Genomic DNA, 19,048 nt, shown 5'->3' on the forward strand with positions numbered 1-19,048 from the left:
ACTTCAAAGCCACAGGGTTTCAGCTCTGTGCCTGGTAACCTTGCAGGCCACCAAGGGCAAACTATTAGTCTGTCTGATGTTGTGACTATTTAATCTTAAAAATTAGCCTTCCAGACCCTTCCATGGTTTGAGGCAGGAAGATGCAGAGCACAGATTCTAGAGTTCAAGCCTCAGGAAGGCCTCACCCATCACACTCCCCTGGGCAGATCTCAGGCATTCATTAAAACCTTCATGAGCCCCAGTTTGCCGGTTCCTAGTGTGCAAGCAGAGTGAGCCAAGGGGGAAGGAAGCGGCCTGGCGCTGGCCCCCAAGCACTGACTCACGGCTCCTACTCAGAGGTCCGAGTGACTCAAGTCTCCAGGAAATCAGCAGCAATGACTCAGAATTTTGGGATCCCCACGCCCCAGGGAGGTCCCCCTGGAACGCAAGCAGGACCTCTCCCACCAGATGACGGTGCTCGCCTGCCCTCCCAAGCAGATCAGCAGCGGGAGGAAGCTGGCAGACCGGATATGGCTGCACATGTGGCTGTCGGCCAGCCGCCCACTCGGCTTCCCTCCCAAACCCCAGGGAGACACATGATGGTAAAAATGCGTGCTGTTGCTCTGTGCCAAGACGATCCAAGGTGGCCTGAGAAAGAAGCAGAGAGGCCGGTCCGCATCGCCTAAGCATCTACGGGAGTCCTATGCTGCCCAGCTGAGCAGAGGGGCCTGGGCTGCTTCCTGCTGAGACAGGCCAGCTCCTGAAGCAAACTGGCTGTGGCCAGAAGTCACAGCAGGAAGGCAGAGCAAAGTGGAGGACGTCAAAAGGAAGGGAAAGAGCCATTTACAGAAAAGAAGTCACCCTTTGACTAATGGCTGGAAGTGGTTTTGGTTGGCTGTGATCCTGCAGGGCAGTATTGCCGGTATGCAGAGGCCCGGAGTTCGGGGCCAAGGCATACATGAAGGGAAGCAGCTTGATCCATTCACACCAGCTGTGCAAACACCTGCTCCCAAGGAAAGCACACACCACACCCTGCTCGCAGACTGTCCAGCCTGGAGCCCCCAGCCCTGCTGAGGGAGTCTCCCCCTGGCTTTGCCCCTCCATGGGGACCCCATGCCCTGGCCCAGGCACAGTGGGTGTGGAGCAGGCCCCCTGACCAAGGACAGCAATGGTGGGCCTAGGAGAGGGTGCCTACTCAGAAGTCCTGCCCACGGCAGGAGCGCAGTGGGGCAGCCACCCCGGCCCTCAGTGAAGTTCAGGACTACTGACACACACAGCCGTGCTATACACCGATGTCTTCTCGCCCACACGTACTGACACACAGCAGAGAGAGCGAGCTGCCACGGTCCGAAATGCCATGCCGTGTCCTGGATCCATGAGCTGGGACCCTGCACGGCTTCATTCTTCCCTAGTGGCCAAGCCCCCTAGTTGTTCCCCCGTGCATAACCAAGTACCCCAGCACCCAGTGGCCTAAACTCGCCATGCATGCTTGTTGCTTAACTTGTATGACAGGCTATTTTTTTTTTTTTTTTGGAGGTATGGGTTTGTTATTTTTGAGAGACAGCAGAGAGAGAATCTCTTGCCTACTGGTTTCATTTTCTAAATGTCTGTTATGGCTGGGTCTGGACCAGGCTGGAGCTGGGAGCAACAACTCAGTCCAGGTCTTCCATTGTGGGTGAAGAGGCCCAGCTAACCACTTGGGCCATCACCTGTTACCTCCCAAGGTCGACATTAGCAGGAAGTTGGAATCAGGAGCTAGGGCTGGGAATCGAAGCGACTCCAACAGGGGACCCAGGCATCTTAACTGCTAGGCCTGATATGGCATCAGGAGGCAGACATTCTTGAATCCCTACAGGGATGCTGTTCCTTTAACAGCCAGCTTGATAACGGCTCCCCAGGATGCATCTGTCACATACAGCACCAGGGCACACGCTCAGACCCACTTCATTTGTATATCTGATTGGAGCACCACCCCTTTCCTTATAAGAAGAGATGGCGTGGCAGGGGCTGCAAGGGGCTCCCCTGCTGCACCACTACTCCCACTGGTGAGCATGACAGTTGGGATGGCATGGCTACATCACCTGTTGGTCTCATGTGAGCTGGATCAGGGGAAAGCCAGGCTAGGTTGATTGTTCCTACTGGTGCATGCATAAGCCAGAGTGAGTGGGGGTTCATTGAGCTTTGCCACAGCCTCAGCAGGCAGATGCTGGCACTGAGGGCTAATTCTGTTAAGTTAAACTGCAGAACCACCTGGAGTGTGCAAGATTCAGAAGTGGGAGTAGGTCCACCAGGAAAACAGTGGGCACCTCCCTCTTGAGTTGCCACTCCCACTGAACCAGGACTAAGGGCAGGCATGGCTAGACAGTGTGGTGCCCGCTGGCACTAGTGTGGACTGGGATAGTAGGGTTGGTTGGGTTGAACTAGGTTTCAATGCCCATTGACATGTATGAGAACTGAATGGGACAGACTGAACCAGTCTGCTGCACATATTGATAAGCACAGGAACCAGGGAAGGGGGCAGGCCTAGTGGGAGTTATTGTGGATTGCTCCAACTAGACTGAAGCTCCCACTGCTTTACATGAAGGCTGAGTGTGTGGTGGACTGGACCGCAACACCCATTGGTTTGTGTGGAAGACAGGGCTGGAGACAGAACTGACCCAGCAATTACAACCACCAGTGTATGTGTAGGCTGACTGGGGTGATGGACTGTGCTGGATCCTGTATTGGTAAGCACACACAACAATTAAGTCTGGGATCATCTCAGATGAAGTTTCTTTGGGGATCCCCCCCGCCACCAACTGAACCACTGGACTCAGGACTCCAAACATGGAAAAAATTGCAGGTTCCATTGCTGGCCCTCCTCAGTGACTTAGAGCAGTGGACAGCATGGCCAGGTGCACATGGAGGGTACGGCAGTACATTAGAACCTGCAGAGGACACCTGATACTATGACAAAGGGTGAAGGACAGAACAAATTGATCAATTACCCCAGCCACGGGTTGGCAGTGAAAATCTGGGCAAATGGAGATTCTGAAGTGGACTATGTCAGCCAGTAGATTCTGGAGAGATTTTATCATGTTTGGAGTGGCAAAATTGGCAGTAATTCAGAATTTGAGCAAGGCTCTTGCAGCATGCCCCACCTCAGGGACCTTGGGAGGCTGGATGTGGCTTCTCCCCTTGTCTCCCCCTTTCCTCAGATATGGCAAGGAAAAAGAACGTGGAAATCATGGTCTTACCCACTTTCTTCTAGACCGTGACCCTTTGCATCCTAATCAACTATGTCAAAAATCCTAAGAAAAGGAGGAGGAGGAGGAGAAGAGGAAGAGGAAGAGGAAGAAGAAGAAGAAAGAGGAGGAGGAGAAGCAGCAGCTTCTTTCTTGTTCTTGGGGAACTCTTTGATCCACTCAGGTTGGGTATTTGTGTGGGGTGGCGACCCACACTCATGCATGAGTGAGTGTTTATTTTCTCGCTGTTGCACACCATACCAATTCTTACTGGAGAAAAGAACCTAGTTTTAGAAATTGATGCATTCTGGGCCTGTCTATTCAGCCTGCGGTGCCAGGATCCCATGTGGGACTCCGTTTGCATCCCAGCTGCTCCACGTTCACTTCAGCTTCCTGAAAAAGCAGTGGAAGTGCCCGGGTTCTGGCTACCCACATGGGAGCCTGAGAGGAAGTTCCTGGCTTTGGTCTGGTACAGCCCTGACTGCTGCCTCTGGGGAATGAACCAGCAGATGCAAGATTTCTCTCTCTCTCTGTAGTTCTTTCAAATAAGTACATGTTTTTTTTCTTTAAAGAAATTAATGTACTGGGCCGAGCATGGTAGCCTAGCAGCTGAAGTCCTCACCTTGTGTGTGCCGGGATCCCATATGGGCCCCGGTTCGTGTCCTGGATGCTCCACTTCCCATCCAACTCCCAGCTAATGGCCTGGGAAAGCAGTTGAGGATGGCCCAGGTGCTTGGGTCCCATGTGGGAGACCCAAACGGAGTTCCTGGCTTCAGCCTGGCCTACTCTTGGCTGTTGGAACATCTCTGGGGAGTGAACCAGTGGATGAAGATCTCTCTCCCTTTCTGTTGCCAACTAGGACAGGAAAGTACCAGCACAGTGGTTGACATTGCTTGGGGTTATCATAGTTCCGTATCAGAGCACCTAGTTCAAGTTCCTTCTAATGTGCCCGGGGAGGCAGCAGATTATGGCTCAAGTATTGGGGTCCCTGCCACCCATGTGGGAGACCTGGTTTGAGTTCCTGTCTCCTGGTTTGGGTCTGGCCCAACCCTGGGTATTTGGACAATGAATTAACAGATGGAAGGCTTTTCTCTCTGCCCGTCTCCTTTCAATATATAGGTATATATACCTATAATGTATGTGTGTGTGTATATATGTGTGTGTGTGTGTATATATATATATATATATATATATATATATATATATATATACACATATAAAAGGCCTTGACCTGTAGTCAGAGGTTAGTAACCAGCATTCATATAAGCATCCAACCCCCCAAGTGGCAGAGGGTGTGGTAGAACTGATCTTTCTAGGATGGCTACAACACTATTTCCAGCTCCACCTGCTCTTTCAGAACTTTGCCAGTCTTGGCCGTTGGGGGCGGGGTGGGGGAGGGGTGTCTGAGTGACACAATGCTGCTTCCAAACCTAGGTCATGAGCAAAGGCTCTCGCGCCTTTGGCGCTGGGAGCTCAAATACCACAAGCCTCTAGGAGCACCTTGTCAGCCCTGGCAGCGAGGGACATGCCAGGCCTTCCCCAGGGCACTGAGTGCACTTGTCAGCGCAGCCAGTGACCGTGGTGATTGTAAGTCGCTAAATGTCAGGCTGTCCTGTGGCATTCATATAAAGTCTTGGCAAACGTGAAGAACTAAGCCCTTTAGAAATGTGAAAGGCCGGTGAGGCTGCGGGGGCTGGTGACTGTGAAGCAAAGAGCGGGGTGGGGGTAGGGAGAGTGGGGTGGGAGGGTGGGAGTGGGGGTACGAGCGGTCACTGCCGAAGGAGCAGAGTGGGGGCACAGGGAGGGGCAGGCAGTCACTGCCAAGACCTGCTGGCTGCTCGGAGGGGTTGCAGGCACGCTCCCTGAGTCATTCACACCTTGTGACCAGCCCTGAAGACTCACCAGGGGGAAGCACGAGAAAGAGTAATTTTCAAGGGATAAGGTGGTATTTTTACAATGCACAGTAACTAGAAAAAGACAAGGACTGTCTGGAGTTAACTGTGAGCAAAGTACTCTCTCCTGCAGCCGTGCACCTGCTTTTAAAGAAGAAAGACCCCTCCATGCACAGAGAAGAGAAGGGCAAAGGTTTTGGCACCCACCCCCATCTCCCGGGATGCCATCCCAGGCTTTGAGCAGCCACGGAGAGAACAAAGGCAGCTGTGTGTCTAGTGAACCCGCGTAGGCATTTCAGCGGAGCTGCTGCCTCGGAGCGGGCGAGCCGTGCTGGGAGCCGGACCCTCCCAAGTCCAACGCCCGGGTTGAGGGAACGGAAACATATGCTTAGGATAAGAGGCATTGTTAGCGCGGTAAGCATTATCATGCGTCTGAAAATGGTGACAAAAGTGCACTGTTTTGCAATGAAAACACCATGATGGGGTTCCTGTGCCATTCTGGTCCCTGCAAATTCTGTTTCAGAGCTTTCCGAGTCCGGGAGCAGTGTATGTTGGATACATGCAATAAACACATCCTGCAAAACAGAGATTTCTGTAGCTTTACTCAACACAAATAAACAAATATGCAACGACTGCAGGCAAAGCTCGGAGGCGTTGGCCTGGGAATCCAGAGACCTCCTAGTTGCTGTGTGGCCACCGGCGCCTGGGTACCGTTATGCCTCTGGACTCCAGGTCCACTTCTCCATAAAAGGGGTGGAGCTAGATGCTGTGCTGCCACATGCCTTGGCAGACTCATTCTTTCCAGTCTGCTCACAAAGAGCAAATAAGGTGCTGAGTGCTGGTCACACGTGGCAGAGAATACTTGGTAGAGCAAACAAAACCAGACTCGGTTTGAAAAAATGAGTCATCCCTCTCCCAACCCATTCATCTGCTTCGGGTGTTTAGATCTGAATAATCAGTGTTGTGAGGATCTGTTGCTAAGCGAGGGACTGCTGTGAGACGATGGCTTGATGCCAGCTTGATTTCGTTCATGAACTTAAGGCCTCAGCTGTGCAGCTTGCCTCTTTGCCCCGGGAGGGGCTGCGGCTGGAGCCCCCACTTCTGCAGTACAGGCAGGCAGATGGGGTGGCTGGGGGTCCCTTGGGGCCTGTCCATGTGGGCTACCAGCTTGAAGGCCCCAGGACGGTTTCCAGTGGGGGGACATGACACCCGAGAGCTCTCTGGGACAGCCTGACAAGGGTGGGAGAGCTGGTGCTGCCTGGATTCATCCCCGCTTGTGGGTGGGAAGAGGGACAGAATTGGTAGCGATTTTAAGTCACCCCCAAAGCAAGCTGCCAGACCGGTAGCAGTGTTTTCAGTTCTCGCTATTCCAGGCTCTGTGACATGTTTCATCTTTCCCACCCTGTATCTTGATTATTTTCACTTTGAGAGGCTAAACCACCAGCTCAAGGCCACGCAGCTGTTTGCAAGTCTTCTGGAAGCTGAGCCCTTGTAATCCAGGGTCCCCCAACACCAGAGAACCTGCTGGACAGCTCAGACCCTAGTCCAAGCCCCAGAGACTATTGTACCTCTTGTGCCATTCTGGGGGGCAAAGGACCCGTCCTCCCATCTGGAGCAGAGCACCCCTGGGCTCACTGGCTGGACCCTCTGCATGCACCCTCTGCATGCACCCTCTGCTGGGGCTAGAGCTGGGGCTGATCACAGTATGTGCTTGAATCAGGCTTGTAACGCTGAGGGCATGCTACTCCAGGGCTGCAGGGCCCAAGGCAGTGGCTCCGAGTTCAGCTGGACTCTATCTCTACCCACCTCCCATGCCACTGTAACTGGCTCAGGGCTCCTTCACCCTCGGCGGTCGGCAGGTCACTTCTGTGCTAGCAATGAAACTGGGACTCGCTCCAGCTTCTAGCTAATGACTGAACTGCAATGGGAGGGGGTCCTAAAGCAGACCCAGTGTGGGAAAAGATGGAATGCAGGTCAGCCGGCAGTGTATTTTATGTTTTTTTTTTTTAAGTTTTTAATGTAATACAATTTTATTGATTGTTGCACACATTTTTCAAACAGTGCTTCTATGTGGAAAATCTGCAACTTTAATCATAGGGTGAGGCAAAGTACGGAAAAAGAACCAAGAATTTAATTCTTTTTTTTTTTTTTTAAAGATTTATTCAGTGTATTACAAAGTCAGATATACAGAGAGGAGGAGAGACAGAGAGGAAGATCTTCCGTCCGATGATTCACTCCCCAAGTGAGCCACAACGGGCTGGTGCGCGCCGATCCGAAGCCGGGAACCAGGAACCTCTTCCGGGTCTCCCACGCGGGTGCAGGGTCCCAAAGCCTTGGGCTGTCCTCAACTGCTTTCCCAGGCCACAAGCAGGGAGCTGGATGGGAAGAGGAGCTGCCGGGATTAGAACCAGCGCCCATGTGGGATCCCGGGGCGTTCAAGGCGAGGACTTTAGCCGCTAGGCCACGCCTCTGGGCCCAAGAATTTAATTCTTATACATTTAGATTATGTGCTTTAAAGGGCTGAAGAAAGATATTAACTAGATTTATTTTATTTTTATTAGAAAGTCAGATATACAGAGAGGAGGAGAGACAGACAGGTAGATCTTCCATCCGTTAACTCACTCCCCAAGCAGCCACAATGGTTGGAGCTGCGCCAATCCAAAGCCAGGAGCCCAGAACCTCTTCCAGGTCTCCCACGTGCGTGCAGCATCCTAAGGCTTTGGGCTGTCCTTGACTGCTTTTCCGGTGTGGAAGCCTAGTGGATAAAGTCCTTGCCTGCATGCCCTGGGATTCCATCTGGGTGCCAGTTTGTGTTCCGGCGGCCCCGCTTCCCATCCAGCTCCCTGCTTGTGGCCTGGGAAAGTACTTGAGGACGGCCCAAGGCCTTGGGACCCTGCACCTACCTGCGTGGAAGACCCGGGAAGCAGCTCTGGGCTCCTGGTTTTGGATTAGCGCAGCTCCGGCCATTGTGGTCACTTGGGGAGTGAATCAGTGGATGGAAGATCTTCCTCCCTGCCTTTCCAATACATCTGACTTTCCAATAAAGAGTAAATCTTTAAAAAACATTATTTTGTTTGTGCTTTGGTTTCCTGTTTGCTACTCTGTACTAAATTCCTTCTTCCTTCTCTAGTTTTCCTAATGTGGAAGCCTAGATGGTTTTTAGATCTTCCTTTTTTTGTGGTATCCCTCAATTTTTTTTCATTTAGTTCAACTGTCTTAAAAAAATGTCCCTTCCAATCTCTTCTTTGACCCACAGAGTGATTTAATTGAAGCTACTCTAAGCATTCCACATTGATATATTAAAGTGCTGTCCCCCCAGAACACGGAGGACGCTGGTGACTGTGTCCTTTGCACTTGCAAGGTGAAGATTCAGCCACTGAGCCACTGCGCCGGGTTCAACATTTCAACTCTAAGTGACAGGCATAAGCACCCTAATGGCTGGGGTGGGTAGTTAAGATGCTCACATCCCACACCAGAACAGCTAGGTTCAACAACCAGCGTTGCTTGCTGGTGTGGACCGTAGACGGCACTGCTGATGGCTTACATGAGTGAGGTCCTGTCAGCCACGCACAACTGCACAGGCTACGGGGATGTCTACCTCTCTCAAGAAAAAAAAAAAGGGAAAACAAAAAACCGAGGGCAGAGGAGTAAGAGAACAAGGAAATGAAAAATAAAGCAGAGACAAAGCAGTGCTACAGGACAACCCCAGTGGGACACCAGCAAGGTCACTGGTGTCACCCCTTGCACTTCTGGGACAGTTTAGGTCCAACTAACCAACCAGTCCTGCTGCACCAACGAAGCACTTAACACAGGGAAGAGACTGGATGTAAAGGAAGCACTATGAAGCACGCACATGGGAAAACTGAAGACAACACATACGCTGGGTCATCATTTCTGGGTTAAGTGAATTGTGAAAACCGAACCCAAATTATCCAGGCGCACGTGGTGAACAAATGATGTCCCACCCCACTGAGGCTGGACTGTTGATGACAGACGCGACGTGCCCGACATACACATTATGTGCCAGAGGGTGAGCTTGTCTTCTTTGCCTCTGCCATCACTGTAACGACTGCTGTGCAACGTTTGCCCTCCAACCCAGCTCCAAGCACACGCACAGATGGGGCAGACCCAAGCCCGACTCTCAGCAGGGAGCCCCTTGCTTGGAGCAGTCATCTAGGCAAACCTGAGAGAGCCAACCTGCAAAGTTATGAGCGAGAATGATTAAAGCAGCTGAGGTTTGGGGTGGGTCCATGGGAACAGAAGCTGAGACACGAGTAGATCATTTGTTGAGGATGCATTCCGTTTCACCTCCTGATTTAGTGCTCCATGGCCAGAGCACAGTAGTTTCTGGCACCCAGATTTTCAATGATTGTGCCTGTATCGTTTCTTCTAGAAACAGTGACCTAGGAGAAAACGCTGAAGGCAATTCACATAGTTCAGCAGTCTCAACTTCAAAACCATCGATTGTAACAATAATGGGTCATATTTGGAAAGTCTACTTAGATGGGTTCATCCAAAGTCTATTAAAATAGCTCTGCTGACAAGTTACTCAGTTTTAAAATAGACCCAGAAACTTGCCATAACTGAACACAATTATTAATCAGACATTTTAAGATAAAAGTGGCTTGCGTGTAAAAAAAGAGGAACACTTAATTTACTGCATTAAAAAACTTTATTTCATTTAAAAGGTCCAATAGAAGCCAAATGAAACCCGAATTTACAGCTACATTTTGAGATTTCCTGAACTAAATGGCACGGTTTGAGCTGAACACCTTGTTAAGGAAGTTATTTGCCAGTACCACCATTTTCCCCATAATATTTCTGAGCAGAAGCTGGTATTACTAGAATACACATTGGAGATTTCGGTTGTCATCCTTCATGCAGAAGTTAAAGAAAGTAAACAGGCTTTTCCATTCTGTGAGGTCAGGGCCTAACTGCTTCTGACACACAAGGTGTAACAATAAAGGAATTCACTGCGGTGCTGAGCTGGTTCATCAAGCACCCACGTCTGCATGCCTGCAATACTGCTGATGCTCAAACACTACTCTGCAGAGACTCGGGGACTTCCCCCATCAGGTACAGACCAAAGCAAGCGGGCTGTCTGTCAGGCTGGGGACAGACCGTCACAGATGCAGTGACAAAGCAATGAAATCATTTTCCTGGTGGGCCTGGAACTGCATGAACCACTTCACACATTTCAGTCACAGCATCATTTACAGAAAGTGATGCAGGAGCTAAACTCTGGTTTAAGTGAGGCTAAATTAAACAGTGCGTTACTTTATAGCTACACCTTGGATTTCATCAGACACAGAAAGTCGCAGTGTGTCCAAGGAGTCCTTTTGGAAATCACTTCAGCAGAGAAGGAGTCAGACAGCCTGTGAAAGAGAAGACATGGCAGAGGGCACGAGGTCCGTCCTCTAACGTTCTCTCCGAGGACAGAGCAGTGCCAAGACAGAAGTTACCGGGAGGGAGGCTTCAGTTCCATCTAAGGAAGACCTTTCTAACAGTGAGAGCTGCTCAACACCTGAATGGACTGCTTGCTGAGGTAGAATCACTGAAGTGTTCAAGGTGGAAAGATCACCCTTGGAGAAGGGACGCCTGCACTGGTTAAGAGGTTAGACTGGATGAACCTCAGGTCTCTTTCAATTCTGAGATTCTAGAAAATTCCCTCAGGGAATTCAGAAGAGAATTCCTAAAAGGAAAGAGAAAGCACACACACACATATATATATATACTTTTAGAATCCTCTTGAGTTTTCTTTTTTTCAAAAGGTACAATAGAAAATGCAGTCCACTGTGTCTAAAATGCATATTCACCTTCCTACTACTAATAATTAGGAAGGGTTCATTATGACTTCTTTATATTATAAAGAAAAGATGGAAGATTACATTTATAATTTTTGTAAATACTTTAAAAAAAACTCCTTAAAATCTAGTAGTCAATGCCCTAGAAACTTTATAGATTTTTAGATAATATGCACAGATACAAATACATTATCATTAAATACAACTCACATTTGTGTTTTATTATACTCTAAAATATACAGGAATTTTGATGTACTGAAAGAGTGCAAGTAAATACAGTATTCAAGCAGTCACTATTTCTATGTACATGCTCATTAATTCTTCAAAAAACCCACAAAATTATCAAATAGATCAAAATACTGTTCTGTGTTTTCACACTTTATATTCAGAAAAACCAGCTGATAATTTACAATGTCATAAAGTTTCCAGTTTCACAATACAAAAAGGATAAGATGAAATTTGATATCATTTTGTTGCAGTCTATGGAACTTTACCCAGATCTGCAAGACCCCCTACATATGCAAAATCATTTGTATTGGGAAAATGAGTTTACAGTAAAAGGAGAATCACTTATTTTAAAGCCTCAACACTGGCTTTTTTCCTCTCGGAAATTTGAAAGGTCGTCTTCCATTTGGCAGGAAACTGCTTCTGTCTCCAATTGCAATGGGTTATTAGAACACACTGACGCAAAGCCACGTAGGACCAGAAGGCTTCACTGTTGGCAATCGCACCCAATAGAGAAATGCCTTCCGAGAGACCCAGCACTGCCTAATCTATGAGTAACAATGGATTCTGTTGCCTTCTGATTCCCCACTATTTCAAAACGTAAAGATCAAAATAAATGACAACAAAAATTGCCCAATCCATTGTGGAGGCACAGAGGCAAATGGTTCGGCTGAAGCTTCCATTCCCAGGCCCTTCCCTGCAGCAGGGTGGAACCACCTTTTCATTCCATGGATTTCTTTTTGTAGGAAATCCTTTGCATCTTCAAACAAAAACAGTTTATTTTTTAATGCAAACTATTCAAAACTGAGCAACAGCCTCGATGCCAAGCCTCCTCAGGTCTATGTCAGGTGCACTTCCACCCTTACTACACCCAGTCAGCTGGTTTTCAATTCTAGCATTATAAAAATTGGAATTTTAAAATTTTTATGTAAAAGAAAAAATGTAAAAATACATCTGCTTTCTTGCATGGTTAAATACAGTATTGGAAGGCTTTCAGATGCTTTTGTTAAAAAAAAAATCAACATTTAAAATCAAATCTCAGCTTCATTTTTAGAAATATCAAAGTTTACATAATGTCTCTTATTCAACCTACCCCAGTTTCCACAGAATGGCATTCTAGTGAAAGAACCTTTAAATGATTTGGTCCTTTGGCAATTTGCTGTGCACACAATGCCTACTTTATCAAACTTTTATTGCCTTTAAACTTAGCTGTAATTTTGTTGGTAAAATTTAACTCTAGTGTCCTTATTCTTTTGAAATAGTGTTGGCTTGTGTAAGCAAGGTTAGGGTGGCACAGTGTCCCAATTTACTTCTGGCACTGCAAAACTGAATTAAACAATTCCACAAAGCAATCTGACATCAATATGCTTTTATCTGGTCAACTCTATGTCAATATTTTAGAATTTCCTTTTGCAAAACTTGCCTTGAAAATTCTTCTTCCTAGTGTCATCACATCTCTTCCATTCACTCACTGCGCGATCCTGCTTCTTGGGTTGACTTTGTGCGTGAATGAGAAAGCGCCTTTTTCCTGAAGCTCAGTGTGAAGCTTTAGTGTCGGAACTCCTGCCCTCGACCTCCGGCTCGGCCTCTCAGTAGGTTTCAGAATCGGAGTCATTGAGCTCATCCACATCTGTGTACAAATACTCCTGTTCCCCACCAATGTTGTTAAAACTGCAGTAGGAGCTGGAGTCATTCCTCAGATTGGGCAAAGCTTCAAAGCTGACAGTTTTCGAGGCGTTTGTGTAACGGGTAATGGCATTGAATGACGATAAAGGGCTACTGGAAGAGACAGGCATCATTGTGGCCAAAATGAGAGCCAGGCAATCAGCCACATCCTTGTTGGGAGCACAGGCCAACGCTGGGGTGTAACCTAGAACCGAAAGATAAAATTAGAAGTTGATATCCTACATGTGCTTCATAAATCCTAGACACAGAGCTCCAAGGCCCCCAACGTCACAGTTTAAATTACTCATGAACTGTTCTAGCCAGAAAGCTCTTGCAGCCTGGGTAACAATAGAAATCAAAGTTCAGAGATCCCAACATATATCCGTATGTCTAAATGCACAGAAGCAACTGAGCTAGAATAAAAGGAAATCAAAAAGCCTTCCATGAGAATGGTGAGCAGAGGTTTGCTGTCCATCCACAGCCTTGGAGCCCCTTGCTGAGAAAGCTGAATGAGTACTGATCTGCCCTGGAGGCACTGAGCAGGCCCTCCAAAGTCATGTTTCCAGTGACTCTTGGTGAGTAATTTAATTTTTCTCTTGGAGAAAAACAAGATAAGTTGGACAGATAAACCAAGACAAATGTTTCCTTTGTAGCCTCTCCTGCTATTTTTAGTAAGCAAAAAAGACTGACTTACGACACAGGGTCCCACAAAGTATCAGTGCAGCCAGCGGAGGAGCACTGGGTCTGATGGACTGGGGCCTATTCCGCAGGGCAGTGCCCTGCCCACTGTTAGCTAGGTATACTCTTAACACTTCATTCTCTCTGCTTAACAGTTCATTCTCACGTTCCTTCCCCACTTTTTTCTTCTTAGATTTTTGGCTCAGAAGCTCCTTTTTGGATCTTCATAAGGAAGGGTCTGAAGACCCTCATATGGCGTCAGAGCATGCCAGGTTTAATGCAATCAAACTCTCTCAGTGAGATCTGCAGCCTCTTGCTCTGCTCTTACTGCAGCCTGAGGACGCCCGGAGCGCCTGGCATCATCACACTTACAGAGCGCTTGTGAGCAGATGCAGAGCTGACGGAGACACAATTAAGACAAGTTCAATTCATCCACAATTTTCCCATGGCATGCATTCTCCATGAACTCTGTGCGGTGCCCTCATAGTCACTGAACCTCTGCAGAAGCCAGGCAGGCCTCTCAGCACTTCGAACACATCCCTGGAGGTAACTGACAAAGATTGCTGGTTCTTATGGAGCACACAGTCATTCTAGTGGGGAAGACCCAAAATAAGCCATATATAATGTTAAAAGAAAAGCTCAATGGAAAAAATCAAAGAGAAAAGAGAGTAGGGCAGGTTGAAAGAGACTGAAGACACTACGATGGCAGGAACATGTAGCAGGCTGCTACACAAAGTGGTGGTTAGCATAAGCTTTATCTAAAAGATGAAATTTGAGGTAAGACTTGCAAGGGCTGAGGATCAGTCAAGAATGCTCAGAAGGCCAAGTATTCCAGCAAGAGGAACTGCCAGAGCAAAGACCATGCCTAGAATGACTGGGAGAGAACTGACATCCAGATCCAGACAGACCCACCAGAGGGCCTGGTGCTGTAACCTAGTGGCTCAAGCTCTTGCCTTGCATGTGCTGGGATCCCATACAGGTGCCGGTTCGTGTCCCGGCTACTCCATTTCCCATCCAGTTCCCTGCTTGTGGCCTGGGAAAGCAGCTGAGGATGATCCAAAGCCTTGGGACCCTGCACCTGCTCAGGGGACCTGGAAGAAGCTCCTGGCTTCTGACTGGCTCAGTTCTAGCCATTGCAGCCAGAGGACGGAAGATCTTTCTCTCTCCCTCCCCTCTCTGTAAATCTGACTTTCCAATAAGAGTAAAATAAATATATCTTAAAAAAATAAAAACCAACACCAAAACAAACAAAACTCCCTCCCCCCAACCAACCAGGGTAGTAGCAGTAGATACAAGAGCAGGCAGACGTTTGGGGTTCCTTTTCAGATGGACAACAGCACACACTGCGTGCACACTGCGCCCAACAGGCTCACGACTGCCTCCTGAGTGTTGGCCTGGCGTTGACAAGGACAGGGTCTGTCCTCAACTGCGCTCAAGACGGCTGATGAGAACACAGGGAGAGAACTTACTAGTTCAGGTTTCGGACATGTTAGCTTTGAATTAGTCATTAGATAACCATGTGGTTAGGTGGATATAAAAAAACAGAACTTAAGAGAGATCAATCTGGGCATTCTTAGCATTAACTCCTTCACAGTCCTTAAATAAGCGGGTCAGCTGTGCCAGAGGCTGACCTGCCCAGCACAACAGAGCCAAGAGTCCCATCATCATCATCATCACCATCATCATCGGGGTTGTGCACATTTATGGGAACAGTCCGCAGTGTGCCGGGAGTGAAAACCTGACTGAAGGAGATGGAAGAGCATGAATGAACGAGAAAGGGGAGTTCTTAAGTAGTTTTGCCGCCCAAGGGAATGGAAAGATATGGCACAGTACAGGGCTGACATGGTGTTTCTAAAATGAGAGAACTAATGTTTACATACCAAGGGAAATAATCCAGAAAGAGAACAAAAAACAACTACGCATAACCCAGAAGGGAACGATTATTAAAGTGATCTGCTCAAGGTGGCAAAGGGGACAGAACAGTTCTGGCATTACGAAGGACACACATAGGGTCCTGGTAAGTTTTTCTGGTCAGCAACATTTTGGCTATGATGATGAACAGAGGCAGCAAATGTACGCAGTAAGCACTGACTCTAGTCTAACACATGACCCGTTAATCTGAGTTCATCTGATACATGGCTCTGTCCTGCCTTTCTTCTCCTTACTCCTTTGCTAATATTACTCGTATTAACTACCTCTAATTTGCCAAATAAAAAACATATAAGATTTTTTGTTTTGTACTTCAACTAGAGATCACAAGGACATCAAAGCTTCTACCTGACACAGGTGGAAAGAGGAGAATATGGACTCGACTCACCATTTTCATCGACTGCAAGCACACTTGCTCCTTTTCCCAGAAGCTCCTGAACCACCGTTGTTAGCCCATTCCGGGCAGCAACATGCAGAGGTCTAAGGAAATAGAAATTCTACATGTATGTAACACGTATGTGTGCACACACATGCCTCTGGCTATGGCAGAGCATGCCTGTCAAGCTGTGGACACCCGGAGATACAAACTTCAGGTATCTTGTCCCAATGGCAAACAAATGTGCGTGGGGACAGGACCTCTGAAGGCACCGTTATCACACCTCATTAATGTATACAAGCTTAGCCCTGGGTAACAAATGCAGGTTCCCACCTTCATCAAATCTTGCTCAGTTTTGTTTTAAAACATTAGTTTATTTTTATTGGAAAGGCAGATCTACAAAGAGGAGGAGATCAGAGAAAAAGATCTTTCGTCTGCTGGTTCACTTTCCAAGTGGCTGCAATAGCGGGAGCTAAGCCGATAGGAAGCCAGGAGCCAGGAACCTTCTCCAGGTCTCCCAAGTGGGTGCTGGATCCCAAGGCTTTGAGTCGTCCTGGACTGCTTTCCCAGGCCACAAGCAGGGAGCAGGGAGCTGGAAGGGAAGTGGAGCAGCCGGGACAGGAACCAGCACCCAGATGGGATCCCAGTGCATGCAAGGTGAGGACTTAGCCACTGGGCCATAGTACCAGGCCCACTGTTTTCTTAAAAGACTCAACAGTTACAAAGATTATGCCAATGAAACTGCATTCATTTAAAAAAAAAGGTTTATTTTTATGTGAAAGGTAGAGCTAAAGAAGAGGAGAAAGAGATGTTAAAGCCAGCAGCTCAAATGTGTGCAAAAGCTGGGACTGGGCTGGGCTGCAGACAGGAGCCAGGAACTCCATCCAGGTGTCCCATAGGGTGGTATGAACCCCAGTACTAGGTTATCATGTCCTTCCCCTCCGGAAGCTGAGCTTGACACTCTGATACAGAATAGGGTGTCTCAAGCAGCAGCTTAACATGCTATTCCAAAAAAACCCTTGTTGTGAAACTGCTTAAAAATTGTTGTTAAGACGGCACTGGCAAACACATAGCAGAGTTATAAAAATGATGAACAGCAGCAGTACACATTTTAATACGCTTTGAGAATGGCTGTAGGTGCCATGACTAATCTCTAGGTCCTCAAGGAATGTGATGCTAGATTGTGAGTAAGCATTCTAAAATTCCTTTTTTCTCCTTTTCTTTTTAAAATCATGTCTGAAAGTGTCACAGCAATGGAAGTGAGGGGCGGTGCTGTCAACCTGGAGGCTGGCGGCTCTCATGACTGAAAATCTTTCTGAAGCCTATCTGCACCACACACACACACTAAAGCTGTATGCCTCATTTACCGCCAGTGTCACATTTATCACAGTTGACTGAGTACATAGAACAGTACTATTTTCCTTTAGAAAATTAACCAGGTAAATGATAGAGAAAAAAGTGTAGTACTGTTAAATGTTCTAATAAAGTTTCAGTTAAAAAACTTTTTAGTGCATCTTAAAAAAATCTCTACTTATTTATTTTCATTCTATTCGAAAGCTAGATGCAGACAGACACAGACACAGAGCTTTTCCATCTTCCAGCTCACTGTCTGAATGACTGCAACAGCCTGGACTGTGACAGGCCAAGGTCAGGAGCTAGGAACTCGAAATAGGTCTCCAATGTTAGCGATAAGGACTTGAACAAGTTGTTACCTAGAATCATAGGGGGAGCTGGGACTGGACCCTAGGCACTTTAACATGTGTGGGTATCCTGAGCAGCAGCTTAACCCCTCACCCAATGCCAACAGAGTGTAACGGGCCTTTGAATTTGATGGTTTTAGAAATTATTTTTGTTGGGGCTACTACTACGGCCTGGTAGGTTAGTCCTCTGCCGACAACATCAGCATCCCTTATGGGAACTGCTAGAGTCCAAGCTGCTCCATTTCTGGTCCAGTACCCAATTCCTTGGCCCATGTACCCACAGACAGGGGAGATCCAGAAGAAGCTCCTGGACCCTGGCTTTGGAATGGTCCAGCTCCAGCTGTTGCAGCCATTTGTAGAGTAAACCAGTGGACCAAAGAGCCGTCTCCTCTCTCTGTAACTCTGCCTTTCAAATAAAAATAAAGAAATTTAAACAGAAATTAGTTTTATGATTGTGAAACTATTTTTTATTTTTAAGCCGCTTCTATAACTAATGAAGGCTAACCCAATGGTCACATATTTAAAACTTTTCTTGGTAATTATGGATCAACAGAGTTTATGCTAGACATTGAAGTACTCACGTTTGCAAGGCTGCGTTGGTTGCATTGATGAGGTTTCTATCTGTTATCTTTTCCAATATTAACAAGGCACTAGTTTCATGACCCTAAAATTGCAGCAAAATAACTCTTTCAGAAACTTGGAGCACTATTAAAAGTAAATGTATATACATCTAAAACCCCAGTTGTAAATCATTTATGTACAAGACCATATATGGCACAGATTTTCCTAGCTAATGAATTAAATATTTGCCTGAATATATGTTAGGGGTAGGAGTAGACAGAAAAGATGGACAAGACCATATATGGCACAGATTTTCCTAGCTAATGAATTAAATATTTGCCTGAATATATGTTAGGGGTAGGAGTAGACAGAAGCTGGAAAGAATTAAGAATGACACACAATCACTTTGTTCAGGCTCTATAATAGTCTAAAAGTTACTTGGCTTACCAGAGACTTTCGTATATCACGGTCTAATAAATTCAGTGTTTCTGTACAATAAACCTGATGTCAATTATCATTAAAGGTTCGGTGCCTGGCCCTATCCCTATTAATGAAGAATAAAAACTTGCAACTGCTGCTCTCAGGAATGGAAAGATGCCCTTACGACGTGTCCTTACCTTGCTGCAAGCCAAATGGAGGGCGGTGTTTTTACTGTGATCGTGGAGAGTCAGATCTGCACTAGCACTGCTCACCAGCATCTCTGGGAGGAAAAAGGGCGTCAGTGCTAGGTTATGGACCTGTCTTTAGATTACCAACAATCACTGCAGACAAATGAAGATAGAAAGCCAAAAAAAAAAAAAAAATCCCTTTCACAAAACTTAAGTACAAGAAAAACATTGCAATATAAAACATGTTACACTGTCTTGTAAGTGGTAAAGAATCTCTATTGCTGTATAAATCACAGACAACAGCTGTTACTATTTTTTTGAGCCCTTACTAAATTTTAAATACTATTTTACAAGCTCTGAATTTATAGTAATTTATTTTACCTAAACCACAACCCTTTAAGTAGGTA

The 19,048-nt window shown here is 47.0% G+C and overlaps 1 protein-coding gene across 1 annotated transcript in view; it reads right to left on the bottom strand.

Moving 5' to 3' along the window:
* Positions 1-12,478: 12,478 nt before the first annotated feature.
* Positions 12,479-19,048, bottom strand: part of ANKRD28 (ankyrin repeat domain 28) — a 76,805-nt gene continuing 70,235 nt past the window's right edge. Inside the window, exons 25-28 of the mRNA XM_004588310.4 lie at positions 18,651-18,733; positions 18,054-18,136; positions 15,785-15,876; positions 12,479-12,994 (exon numbers count right to left, since the gene is read on the bottom strand). Of these exons, the coding sequence (XP_004588367.1) occupies positions 12,714-12,994; positions 15,785-15,876; positions 18,054-18,136; positions 18,651-18,733 (539 nt within the window). The 3' untranslated portion in view covers positions 12,479-12,713. The remainder of the gene's footprint in view (positions 12,995-15,784; positions 15,877-18,053; positions 18,137-18,650; positions 18,734-19,048) is intronic.

Source organism: Ochotona princeps, chromosome 30, assembly GCF_030435755.1.
Source record: "Ochotona princeps isolate mOchPri1 chromosome 30, mOchPri1.hap1, whole genome shotgun sequence".
Taxonomy (NCBI): domain Eukaryota; kingdom Metazoa; phylum Chordata; class Mammalia; order Lagomorpha; family Ochotonidae; genus Ochotona; species Ochotona princeps.